The sequence below is a fragment of the Caloenas nicobarica genome, chromosome 6 (assembly GCF_036013445.1).
Source record: "Caloenas nicobarica isolate bCalNic1 chromosome 6, bCalNic1.hap1, whole genome shotgun sequence".
NCBI classification, from domain to species: Eukaryota; Metazoa; Chordata; class Aves; order Columbiformes; family Columbidae; genus Caloenas; species Caloenas nicobarica.
In genome coordinates this window covers 21,112,498-21,125,035 of record NC_088250.1, presented here as the reverse complement: position 1 = coordinate 21,125,035, position 12,538 = coordinate 21,112,498, and the positions used below count along the sequence as shown (strand labels likewise).

General features: G+C 38.2%; 1 protein-coding gene across 1 annotated transcript in view; it reads left to right on the top strand.

Moving 5' to 3' along the window:
- The window catches only part of UBR3 (ubiquitin protein ligase E3 component n-recognin 3), a 116,842-nt gene that overhangs the window by 87,080 nt on the left and 17,224 nt on the right, over window positions 1–12,538 (top strand). Inside the window, exons 31-32 of the mRNA XM_065637380.1 lie at window positions 2,852–2,957; window positions 11,063–11,163. Of these exons, the coding sequence (XP_065493452.1) occupies window positions 2,852–2,957; window positions 11,063–11,163 (207 nt within the window). The remainder of the gene's footprint in view (window positions 1–2,851; window positions 2,958–11,062; window positions 11,164–12,538) is intronic.

Here is a 12,538-nt window from a genome sequence, read left to right as displayed (position 1 = left end):
TTCTCATTTTGTTGTGATGCTTGGTGGCCTTTGTTTCCATTCTTCACCAGACTAGGCAAGGTGGTTGGTTGTGGGCCCTTGTTGTGTTAATGTCTTGCTTCTACTTGTTTCTTGTGGGGTTTGTTTTGTTTTAAAGTGTATTTTAAAGCTTCTCAGAAGGGTATAAGAAAATGGGAGGATATTCTGCATTTTTATGTTTATGTTTTGGAAAGATGCATTCACAGAACCACACAGGAAAAAAACCCTCTGGTATTCATTTGGCCTAAGGCAGATTTCTGCCCGGCCCTCAAGCGTAAGAATGTGGTGAAGCACCAAGCACAAAGAAGTTGCCAGTTCCAGGTTTTTGGTGCTCTGGGGTTTCCCTTGCCTTTCTCTAATGCTCCATAATCATAGTAAATTTGAGGTAAAGCAATTGGAGTCACTGTGGTGTAAAACAGAAGAAATTAAACTTTTGTTTCTTCCTCCGATTAGTCCTTAGTTTTTGCTGATTGTTGCAAATCTTGTCAGAAAGGCGAGGATGGATCAGAGCTCAGCGTGGCTGCCATGGGAGGCAGCAGCCGCCAGGCCCGTGTTCCTGGGGGGCCGGTGCTGCTCCTTGCTTGCCCTGGCTACGCTGCGTTGGCTGAGAGTCAACTAATAAAAAATATTTCGTAAAAAGTCACTGTAATCATATCTTATTACCTACTTTACATTTACATGCTAAACACATTTTCCTGTAAAGGCGTGATAGCTGCCTTCACAGACAAAAAATACCGTCTTACAAGACTGCTAAACTCAATATTTTCTGTTCAGATTCAGTCAATGTTAGAATGTATCTTGGTTCCATAAATGTTACACACTTGGAGATTAGAAATAAATTCTCCAGTGCCAGAATTTGATGCTTGCCCACCTAATTTCATATTAGTAAAAGCTCAGGAAAATAACCATTGAAGAAACAGAGGATTAAATAATTATGCAAAGGTGTTTGGTTTTGTTTTGTGTGGTGTGTTTTTTTGGGGGTTGTTTTTGTTTGGTTGGTTTTTTTGCATAGTTCCCCATTTCTGTTTCAGACAAGGAGCAGTTCAGGAAAAAAACGACATTCCTTTTAGTGGCAGAGAGGCAAGAGGGAAGGAACACCAATACTTTAATGGGTTTCATTGAAAATAAAACTCTACTAGCTTTTTTTTTATTATTTTGATGAGATATCAGTATATTTTCAGGGTTTTGAAGTTGGTCAGCAAAGCAGTGTTTTGCTAGAATCTCTTGCCAGGAGAAAAAATTACTTATTTTGTCCTCATTGACTGTTTTTATTCAGAAAGCAGGTGACAGCAATCAATTCCAATGCCATCTACATCTCCAATTATTTTACAAACCCCAGGAGCTAATTACAGCCCTCAGGCTCTGGCAGTCAGCTGACTTCATCATGCGACGTTTTTGGCATTGCGTACCTCTGAGTAATTGTCTATTTATGGAAAATAAATTAATAGCTGCTATTTCTACTTAAAAAAGAGGACCTGCGAGTGAGTGTGTAGGTTGAACAAGTGGGTTGTAGAGAGAAGGGAGAGAGATTAAGAGAGTAGGAAGCAAAGGGGTCAATTGAAAGAAAAAAATGGGGGCGGGGGGAAGAAGAATTTAAAATGAAAGGGAGGAAGGCAGCAGTGTCCCAGAAAATTGAACAGGAGGAAGAAACATGGCAGCAAATAGCAAGATATAGTGTGATAGAAGGAAAAAAGTGAGAAAAATAATGGGAAATAGTATTTTAAAATATGATTGTAATATAAACCTATGAAGATAGAGGCATTTTTTCTAATCCGTAACTGTATTATAAACACAGAAAAAGAAATGAAGTCTGAGATTCTTATTGCAAATACCTCTCTGAAAACGCTGTCAACAGAGATGGTGCCTGCTGCCTTAGTTCGCTTAAGGGGAGAAAGGATTAGATGTTACCTTTATTTGTATTGATCATATGATTCACAGAGAAATGAAAACCGTGCATTTTAGTATCTGATACTAGAATAATGTACATAAATAATAAACCAAGCATCCTCGGTTTGAAAGGTTCTAGAAGTGTTTTACAAATGATACTTTTGATACAGTAGTTGTAAAGAACATTTTAAATTGAGTATCCACAAACTTTGCCTGCAGCTTGTGTAGATAAATTTCTGCGGTTATAAAGACTATTGCTATTTTAGCGTCATTGTGGTGTGGTCGAACGTTTCCCTTTTTTTCTCTTAGAATATTTACCTGCAAAATAACCTTATGAAGGCAGACAGAATAATAACCTTTTAAGGATGACGAGCCAAAGTGATCTTGCTATAGGCCAGAACTTCTGGCAACTTTAGGTTAATTTCAAATACATTGTGCACAGAACTCAACTGTGAGAGAGAGGAATAAAAGCTGTGTGAGAAGTGTATCAGTCTCTGTTTAGAAGAGATGTTGACGAAATCACAGCTTCTGGCATAAACTGGAGAAGGAAGTGAAGGGGGTGTGGAATGATAGAAACATGACAGCATATGAAACAGGATTTTTAAAAATACCTGTAATTAAGTATGTGGAACTGTTATTTTAACGAGCACAAAAACAACCAAGATCTGTTCAAAGCTTTCTAGGCAGCCTTTCTGTTTCAGAATTTCAGGAGAGAAAAATATATTTTTTTTGTAAACATGCATGTGTTCACTGCCTTCTATTGAAATTTTACTTATCTTCAAAATCTTAAAAAAAAAAAAAAAAAAAGCTTGTTAGGCTTCCAGCTTATTTGGAATGAGATGGCAGACTTTTCAGGATCTTGTAAAATATATGGTGGCAACTTAACATAAAGTACTTCGTATTTATTGTACTTAATGATCATCAATCTGTCTTCTTTACCTTTCAGACCAGCTGTTTCACGTGTTGGCCATGCACATGCGCCTCTACAGTATAGACTCTGCATACAATCCCTGGAGAAAACTAACACAGCTGATGCAGGATAAAAATTCAGAGCAAGTATTTTAATTTACCCAATATCAGTTTTACCTTGTGAAAGAAATATCCTTGCATTGGGACTTTGGGTAACTTTCTGTCTTAATTTAAATTGTCTGTGAGGTAGGCTGGCGAACCTAACATCTGAAAATTTTATGTATTTGTAAAAGTAAATTTTCAAATTTCTTTTACATAAAGTCTGACACATTCCAGTTTTGAGTTGAAGCTTAAATATATCCCTTGTAAGCTTAAGCACATGCAAATCTAATAGGATTTGGTAAGTGTATAGGTGCACTTCTGTTCTTGGTACAGATGCTAGACAAAATTTACATTGAGATTAAGTGCATAAATAGGTTATTGAAAGTTGGGCAGTGGCTAACAGCTGTTACAGAAATAACATAAGTAGGCCTGAGATATCACAGAATTTTTGGGATTGGAAGGGAATTCTGGAGATCATCTAGTCCAACCCACCTGCTAAAGCAGGTTCACCTGGAGCAGGTTGCACAGAAATGCGTCCAGGCAGTTTTTTAATGTCTCCAGAGAAGGAGACTCAAATAATACTATTTGAAGCTAAAAATTTTCATCATGCTTCTTATTTTAAACAAGTTATTTACCTGAGTTTGCTTTGAAAACATTAACCTTATATACACAGCTGTACAAGGATTAACAATATAGTAAACGGAGTCATGCATCTCTGTTCTGCAAGGACTCACCTCCCTACTTGACTTAAGACCCATCACTTTTCAGACTTTACCTTGATAGTCAAAAGAAAGGTTTCTCGCCTAAAAGTAGATGATTATTTTTCCTCAGACGAGGAAAACAGTAATTTCTTTTTTTCTCTTTGCACGTTGAACATCTTCATAGCTCGGGTCTCCACTTTATAGGTTGCAGTAGTGTTGAAAATACTGGGTTTTTAGTGCCCGTCCAGCTGTGTGTATTTGTCAGTGTGTTTCTTGGAGCTTGAGGTGCAAAGCATCATGGGTTTTCAAAAATTCATCTAGGATAGTGATGCCACAATCCTAATCTGCAAATTAGGAAGAATTATAATATTAAAACATTTGTGCTTGCTTCTAGTTTGAGATTTTACTGTTTGCCCTCTTGGACACAGGTCTTTTTTTGCAATCAGCATTATGTTATTGCAGTAATTAGACTAGATGAACAGCTTAGTATATAAACTAAAAGCAGAATAAAGCATCAAGAATTTTATAACCTGAAAACCTATGTTATTCAGCATGTGTTCAAACCCCTTTGAGAGTATGTGTTCATGTGATTCTGCCCTAACCTAGACTCAGCAGTGGAACAAGGTTAATAAATGTGGTCTATGATTGAGTGAGTTATACCGAGCGAAATTCAGACCACGTTGATGGGCTGTTGGGAGTCAGAGTGGCTGTGGAACTGACCAGGCACTTCTCATTTTGAGCTTTGAAGAGCTTGCTGGCTTTGGAAGCAGCCGTTAACAGAGGGGCTGCTTTTTCTGCACGTGCAACTTTTTTTTTCCCATGCAGACTGGATGGAATTCACCATGCATTGGTCATGTCAAGGTTAGATTGCTGCCAGTTAGATTTCGTTAGGCAATTTTGAATCACTTGGAAATGAACAGTCCTGTAGACCATAAGGGCTTGCTTTGCAGGAGGTGTTGCATGTTGGGAGTGCATTTGAGCAGTTCTTGTGTTTTCTGCACTGGTTTTCAAGCCTTCTTGGTAGATTTGCTGATGTCGATTTGGCACTAAGTCCCAAATGGTTTAGGAAGCAATAACTGAGAGATCATCCATTTTGCCATGGCCTAATTTACTGTCGAGATGTACAGATGCAATCAAGCTGGAATATTTTTGCTCACTCCTTGGAATGTTTTTCCTCCCTGAGTCTGCAAGCCCCAGAAGCTGCAGAGGAGGAACCTTGAGGGCATGTTTTTAATGTATAAATTAGAGTAGAAGGTGTATATCTGTAATTATATTTTAGAAATTTGAAGTAGTAGTTTGACTTGAAGATGGCATTCATATGATTGGTGTGTATGACCTCACTGCACACTTCCTAGAGTCATACAGCCTTTTGAGAAATCCAGAATAGCAGATATTTTCAGGTACATGAAAGAGTGCTCAGAGCAATTAGAAGGTGATACACTGCTGTAAACTGAAGAAGATTGAGAGTGTGATGGAGAAATACCAGTGCAGATTTAAGATGTGGATAGTACTCTGCCATTTTGATGGTAACCAAGTAACCTGAATCATCAGCCTGACCAGCACATGAGACTTCAAGACTTGTAGAAAAAAAATGTCAATGAGAGGAAAAGAAGTATGTTATCTGACTGTATTACTGTGATTCCAAACAATTTAACGTCAGGAAAGTCACAGGAACAAAATAACTTTAAACCAACACAGTATATTTTTCTATTTAATTTTTACTTTATTATTTCAGTTGAAAGCAATTTTCCAGAGAAATTAGTTGCATCTTTATTTATTTAAAAAGGCAAATTTCAAAACTAAAAAAGAAAATAATCTATGGGATACAACTGCCATTGCATTATTTTTTCACCCTTATTTAATTGTAATTACTTTATTTAAATGTATAAATATTTACAATTAAAACTGCCCAGGTACAGAGTGCTCAATTTTTCACTTGGTTTTCCACAACCCAGCTATCATAATTCATAAATCATGCCTTAGTTTCATGTGTCTGGGAGAACTGATCAAAGTAGTTTGTAAAGCCTCTCACAGAATTGCTTTACTTCCCAAAGCACCGACCGGGTTTGCCTGGTGTCACCTCCTACAAATCTGTAGTTGAAAATAGCAGCTGAGAGGAAAGGTGGGAAGGAGCTTGTGCAGTCACACCAAGGTAGAGTAAAAACAGGGAAATTTTGAGCAAGAAGATGCTCTGTCAAAAATGCCCTAAATAATGTGAACTGTTCAAAGGAAGAGGGAGGAAAAAATATAAAGTCTGGTGAACTGTGAATGGTACAGTGGATTCTTTCTCCTGTGCAGTTCATGTTGTCAGATTTGATGCATACTTGGTCCCACAGGCTGTGCTTAAGCAAATTGTTCTACTAGAGGCAGATCGAGTTTCAAGGGTGATCAAATAAACAATTATTGTGGTGTAAGTGGGGAATAATAGCTCCTGGCAGGGGGCAGAGAAGGAGCAGCTGGAGGCAATAATTACTAAACCCAGATGTGAATTTAATGGACTAATCCAAATAGCCAGAGTTTTAGGAACGGCAAACCTGAAATAAAAGGATATACTTTTTAAAAATGTACATCTCTACAGAGGCTAAAATGTTTGTGTCTGTTTTGACAGACAAAATGTGTCAGCAAAGAACGATTTGGTAAAGGATCTTTGCAGTAGAAGCACTTGCAGGGGGGAACTGCATGATACACTGAAATGCTGAAATATACTGGGTTATTTTTACTGAAGTGTTTTGCTGATGTTTTGTTCTAAGCTACATCTCTTTGGTGGTTGTTTATCGTGTCATGCTGGAGCAAAAAACTGCAGCACAGGGATGGGAATGAGAAACTGTGCGTGGAAACCTCTTAAGTTACATCTCCATCACAGAAAATGTTGTGAAACCGAAAAAATAAAGCAGTTTTTATGAAGCTAGTACAAGGCAGACAGAGTAGGATGATGGGACAATGGGGTTTAGTTAAGGTTTGTGCAAGAGCTGGTACCTACATACATGTGCTGCAACAGGACTTACATGACCTCTTCAATAAACACACAAATCCTGCCAGAAACCCCCACGTCTCAAGACATCTGTTGTGATACGGAGATTCCGGCAGTAATGCAGCTTCAGGAGCGCGTGCTCTTGGCTGTTTCTTCTTTCTTCTTTCCTTTGTACAGTATTTCACCATCTTCCTCAGCACTGCTGATGGAACCTGAGCAGCCTGCACCATGAACAAAGTCAAGAAGCTAATCCATGGTTTTAAAAAGGTTAATTTGAGTAAGTTTGGGAGCAGCTGACGAGGGAGCACTGGGGTCACAGTGGTGAAAGAGAGAATGGGAGATGGCTGATGTTAGTACTGTCTGTGCAGTCCTGTGTTGTATAATGAGAAAAACTGACTTGTTGTAAAATCTGCTGTGACACAATGAAAAGTAAATACGAAATTGTGATTATATCCTAGAGTGTAGCCAGAACAAATGGTAGAATTCTACTTTCTTATCGTGAACATCAGAAGCTGTGTATTACTCTGACCTTTCTGCAGGCTGGGATTTGTGGGCTGTGCTTCTCATCCTGCAAATATTGAAGAGAAAATAAATTTGCAGTACTTGATTAAGCCTTTGTTTAGCTGTATCCATACCCCTGTGTCTCAGGTTTTCTGTATCTGACAGTTCGAAGAGGTGTGAGGCTCAAAAGTTGCATTTTATTTATTGGTTTTCTAACTTTATAATCAGTTGGAGTTTGCATCAAACAAAACCGAAAGTGTCTCTAGCTGAGAGAAGAGGGGACGGGGAGCATATATGTAAGGAAAAGCCATAAGCAAATGCTGCTTGTTTCAAAGTAGAACAGAATTTTCTGTCCCTCTGTATCCATTCCCAAAGAAGGGATTCCCATGAACCTCCGTCAGGAGGAGGATGCAGAACACAGAGGCAGAGCTGCTCAGCCCTCAGCTGATCCACAGCTCAGGCGTTGGCACAGGGAGAGGTGTAGCTGAGTTACCTTGGACTGGAGGAGAGGTCAGTTCCACAGAGAAAGTCAAGCAATGCATTTTTAATTTTTCTTGTTGGTACATATTTATATTGAACTGTGCAGTTTTATTTCCATATCCCCCCACCTTTTTAATGGATACAGCATACAACTATAGTACATGTGAATAATTTTATATTACTTTGGTCCTATCTGAAATTGGACATGCTTTCATTTTATTCAGTGCTTCTGTGGCACAGCTTTTTATGGAGTCAGATTTATCAAGCTTTCACATATGCATTGGGGATTAACAGGATGGACAATTTCCATAAAATGCATTTCTAAACACATTTTATAAATTCAGTTTCATTGTCATAATGAAGAAGTTGCTTAGGCTCTTAACAAATGACAGAGCAGTTTTTAAGTACTTCATATGCTGCAGCGCTCGACGTAAACGGAAGCAGCTTATCTAAAACCCTGACATTTAATGTAGCTTTACTTCTCTGATACATATGAAATGAATAAATTAGACAAAGAATTCACTTGGTCCTGCATGTTAAAATGAGTTCATTTAGTTGTGATGTTGCTAGTCAGTCATGGTATCCTGTATATATCAGAATATTTCCTAATTTTGTCAGAACTGATATTTGACCTAATCGTTACATGACTGTTAAATTATATTGGTACCCCTTTAGAAAGAAAGAGGTGTTCAACTAAATGTGACCAGAGGGAGTTAATTTTCTTTGTCTTCATGTTATTCCAAATTAATTTTCTTCCCAAATTTATATATAACTTAAAAATTAAAGGCGAGAAGTAGTTTAAGAGATTGTCCTCGATTTTAAAGTCCTTACATAATGAGGGTTGTTTTAAAACTCAGTGTCATAGATCATAAAATAGAACTAGCTGTAGATAAAAGCAGAATTAGAGAGACTTAGTGAGATTAGCATCTTCATTGCCTGTATAATTTTGAAAATGAGACTTGGTAGCATGATACAAATTTTTGCCCCATTTGTTGTCTTTAGAATTCAGCATACTGAATTTCGGAATATTTGGCTTTTGTTTAGGAGGCTCCCAAATATAAATGTTTTAAAACAATCATTTTATGAAATGATCAATTATAGCAAAAGGCGTTATGGATAGTGTTTATTCTGTAGTTGTTTGGGTTCATAAATTCGAAAGGACCAGTCAGACCATGTTTTCTGTGACTTTATTTTATAGGACCATTTGTGCTTATTTTCACACTAGAGAGTGTTGTGCCATTTAATAAAATTATTGCTTCAGAACATGCCTTACTGAGCTGGGAGAGAGAGGAAGGAGAGTAGTTAGAAAATGTATAGTTGGATAACATGCTTAATATGACCAGAAGTGTTGTTTTAATCCTCCTAAGTGACTGCTTCTGTATGTTACAATTCATACTGCAGGTGACTCCTCGCAGTGCCCTTTGTAGGGAGAAGTCTGAGTTTCCATTAAACCAGTAACTATATCAGGGTTTCCTTCCAAAAGCAGCACCATGTTGTGTGCCTGGGAGATGCTGAGCTGGCTGGATCCCCAGAGCTATTGGAAGGCACTAGGGATGTTACCCATGCCTCCACATTCCACCACATGTGGACGACCTTCTCCCATACATGGTCTGCAAGAGCTCAGTTTGTACCTCTGTGTGATGGACGGCACCAAGGGCAGCTGGTACCTTCATGAAGAGAGGCATCAGCTGCACTAACGGAGTCACCAGCAGCAGCTGGGTTGGGTCAGAGGAAGAGTTCCTTGCTCTTGGAAGAGGCAATAATTGCACTCAACAACAATCCAGCAGTCGTGCTCTGAAAAGGCAGAGCTGAGACAGAAGCGAGCTTAAATGTCTTGTCTGTGTGGGTTTTTTCCTCAGCCTGTTTGTACGGACGCTTGGGTGCTTGCTGCAGGGCTTCAGAGCCTTGTTGGGAAACTGCGGTCCACGGTGTCCTGCAGAACAACCAAAAGGAGGAGAGTGAGGCTGTGCTTTGGGGCGTAAATCTTAATAAGGATAAACATATATTTCCAATAGAACTCCCTAGCGCTTTATCAGTGGTGGTTTACCTGCAGGACAGGAAAAATTGCTGGAACAAAGCATGAAGATAACCTTGAAACTGGAGCAGGCCAGAGGTGTTTTGATTTCCTGACTTCCAAAGGTGCCACATGGCGTAGAGGCCTATAGCTGCCCTAAGTAAGGGAAGCTCCTACCAGGAGAGGGACAATCAGTTTTTCTGCAGTTTCTGACTAGTGAAAAGAATGAAAAAAGAGGAAAAAAAGATGAAAAAGCCTAAGGAGCGATAGAAAGAAAATGCCCTTTCAGAACAGCATTTCAATCACATGGCAATCAAAAGGAACATGGTAGCATGTGGCGCTTTTCCTGTGCAACATTTGGGTTTGTTTGTAAGAAGCTGTTGAGGACTCTTTTCCATGGAAGAGTCAGGGCCAGTTAAACTGAGGCCTCACAATACAGCTCCTGTGACAGTAGTACAGATAAATGTCGCAAACAGACATCTCCTCCTTGGTTACTCTATCGGCATTCAGCAGCCATCCAGCCCCCACCGCACTGTTTGGGACTGGGAATAAGAACCCAAACAGCACCTTCTTGTCTGGCTGTTGGAGGATCTGTATCGCATTGTACCACCTGCTGCTGTGTGAGATGTCCTTCACACTCCCTGTCACTTCTAGAGGGAAGGATGATTTTTTTGCCACTTTGATTTTTCACCATTTTGACTCAGCTATTGAACCTGTAGAATACTGTTGGTTGGGGTATTGTTGAAATACCATCCAAGCTAGAAAAATACTACCTCCTACCTGAAAGCATTTTCTGCATTTTAGTATAAGACTACAAGTGGATTTTATGTCATTCAATGAATCCAAAGAGTTCAAAAGTTTGCAGTATCTCTTATGTGCTTATTTGCTGTCCTTCTAGCCATACAGGTTTAAAATAAAGACTATGTGTAAGATTGTGTAATCCTACCTGTGATAGCTGCTTGAGTCTTCATTTCCGCATGTAAAGGAAAGCCAAATCTTTTCTAAGGTCTTGGAATTCTCCAATAGGAGCAATTCCTGTAACATAAATGTAACCTGAGGATTTGTTGGTGTTACATCTTAGAGATCTGTATACTTGTGAAATGCCACACTTTGAAAACCCATTAAGTTATTATGTTACTCTGCAGTATATTTTCTTATTTTAGAATACAAGTTCTAAAAGTGAAATACTGGATGTTCCCCGAGTCTGTACGTATAAATAACTACTTCAGTCAGTTTTGGAAAGTTTCAAAGTACTTTAACAAGAATCACGTACTCAAATGATGATTTCATCTTGAGTTATTACAATCCAGTAGTAACATTAAATGGTTTTAAAATCAAGATCAGTTAGCAAATTGTCAGGTGTTTGGCTTCTGTAGGCTTAATATAAAGTGTAATAATATTTAAAAGGCAAAATAAAATATGAAAATTAAAAATGGGTTTATAGTATCAGAAGTTATTTTCTTTGGGTTTTCTTTCCAGGCTGGTAAGTGAGGAGCTGCCAGAAGTTCCTGTGCTTTACCGAGATGTCTCATCCCTTTTGCTTATCCAGATTTTAACCATGCCTCAACCATTGCACAAAGGTATGTTACAAAAATACATGTATTTAGATCATTATATAGATGAGGCTGCATTCATGGTGATTTCCAGGATGGTAAATTGTAGCTTGTCTACTGTGTATTCTAAAATAATGTTTCTGCCTTATCTACAGGAGGTGGCATTGAACAGAAATTTTTGTTGTGGGTCGACAGGCTTATCTGTGTCCCCCATCTTCTCACCTTATCAGTCAGCCTAGTCGGTAAAGATACAAGAGCTGAGCAAAAACTATTAAGTACTTTTACTGAAGGAACAGTGTCCTTTGTTTGACCTTCATCTCTTTGCTTAGAGGGGTAGCTCAATACTTGAAGTGAGTGCCATGGGGCAAAAGATTGTAATTTGGTTTGAATTTCAGAGGTTACACTGCAGCAGTCTTACGTAACAGCAGATCATACATGAAGATGATAGTTGCTGTAATGCGGCAACTTCAATAGACAGCATATATGATCATTTGGGATAAATATTAAATAGATGTTTAAGATCTAAATTTTTTTCATTACTAAAATCAAAGCTGGTTTTAAACCTAAATTTATTTCTCTGTATAAAAGGAACAGCTGAACCTGGTCTATTTTGCTGATAGTATATACTCCCAGAAGATGGGTAGGTCAGACCTTCTGGGCTCTGGCTATACTTTTATTTTAAAATGAGAACTAACAAACAAGTGTCTTTTTACTACACTGAGAATGAAGAGAGCATCTGCTTTAGGGTCTGTGTGGCAATTCTGACACCTACTGAGTTTCGTTAATGTGTAAATAGGTAAATACAGGGACTATTCTCCTCTCGAGTCATACACCTAACTTACAAAGTACAGTAGAAACTCTTTTTCCACTTAAGAGTTGTTCAGTCCTCACTATAGAATGCTCAAATTCAGCTCAGTTGATTCTGTGTGTATGTTGACATTATGGGTGGGAGTTTTTCTATTCAATGTACATTTTTATGGATTAAGTATGTGCAATAAATTATTAGAATATAAAAATACTAGGAAAATAAAACATTTTTGAATAGGCAGTCTATTGTCAAAAATGTACTTTTTTTTCACTACAGTTAAACTTAAATTAACTTTTCTTGGAAGGACTTAACAGAAGCAGTAAACAAAAGTTTAACAAGACTAACATCTTCTGAAATACAGGGGAGCGGTGAAGCCAAAGTACAAACAATGATCTTTTTGTAGTTTATATTGAAGCATTGAAAAACGCTGTTTATAAAAGTATAGCTTATCATAGGAAAGACAATGTGCAATTAATAGGCATCCTGTGGAGAATTCTGTAAAATACGACATATCAGCAGCATGTTTTGCCATTGCTCTGAGACTTAGTGTGTGTTGCAGTTGAAAGGGAAATAGCAAGTGGCAGGAAGAAGATG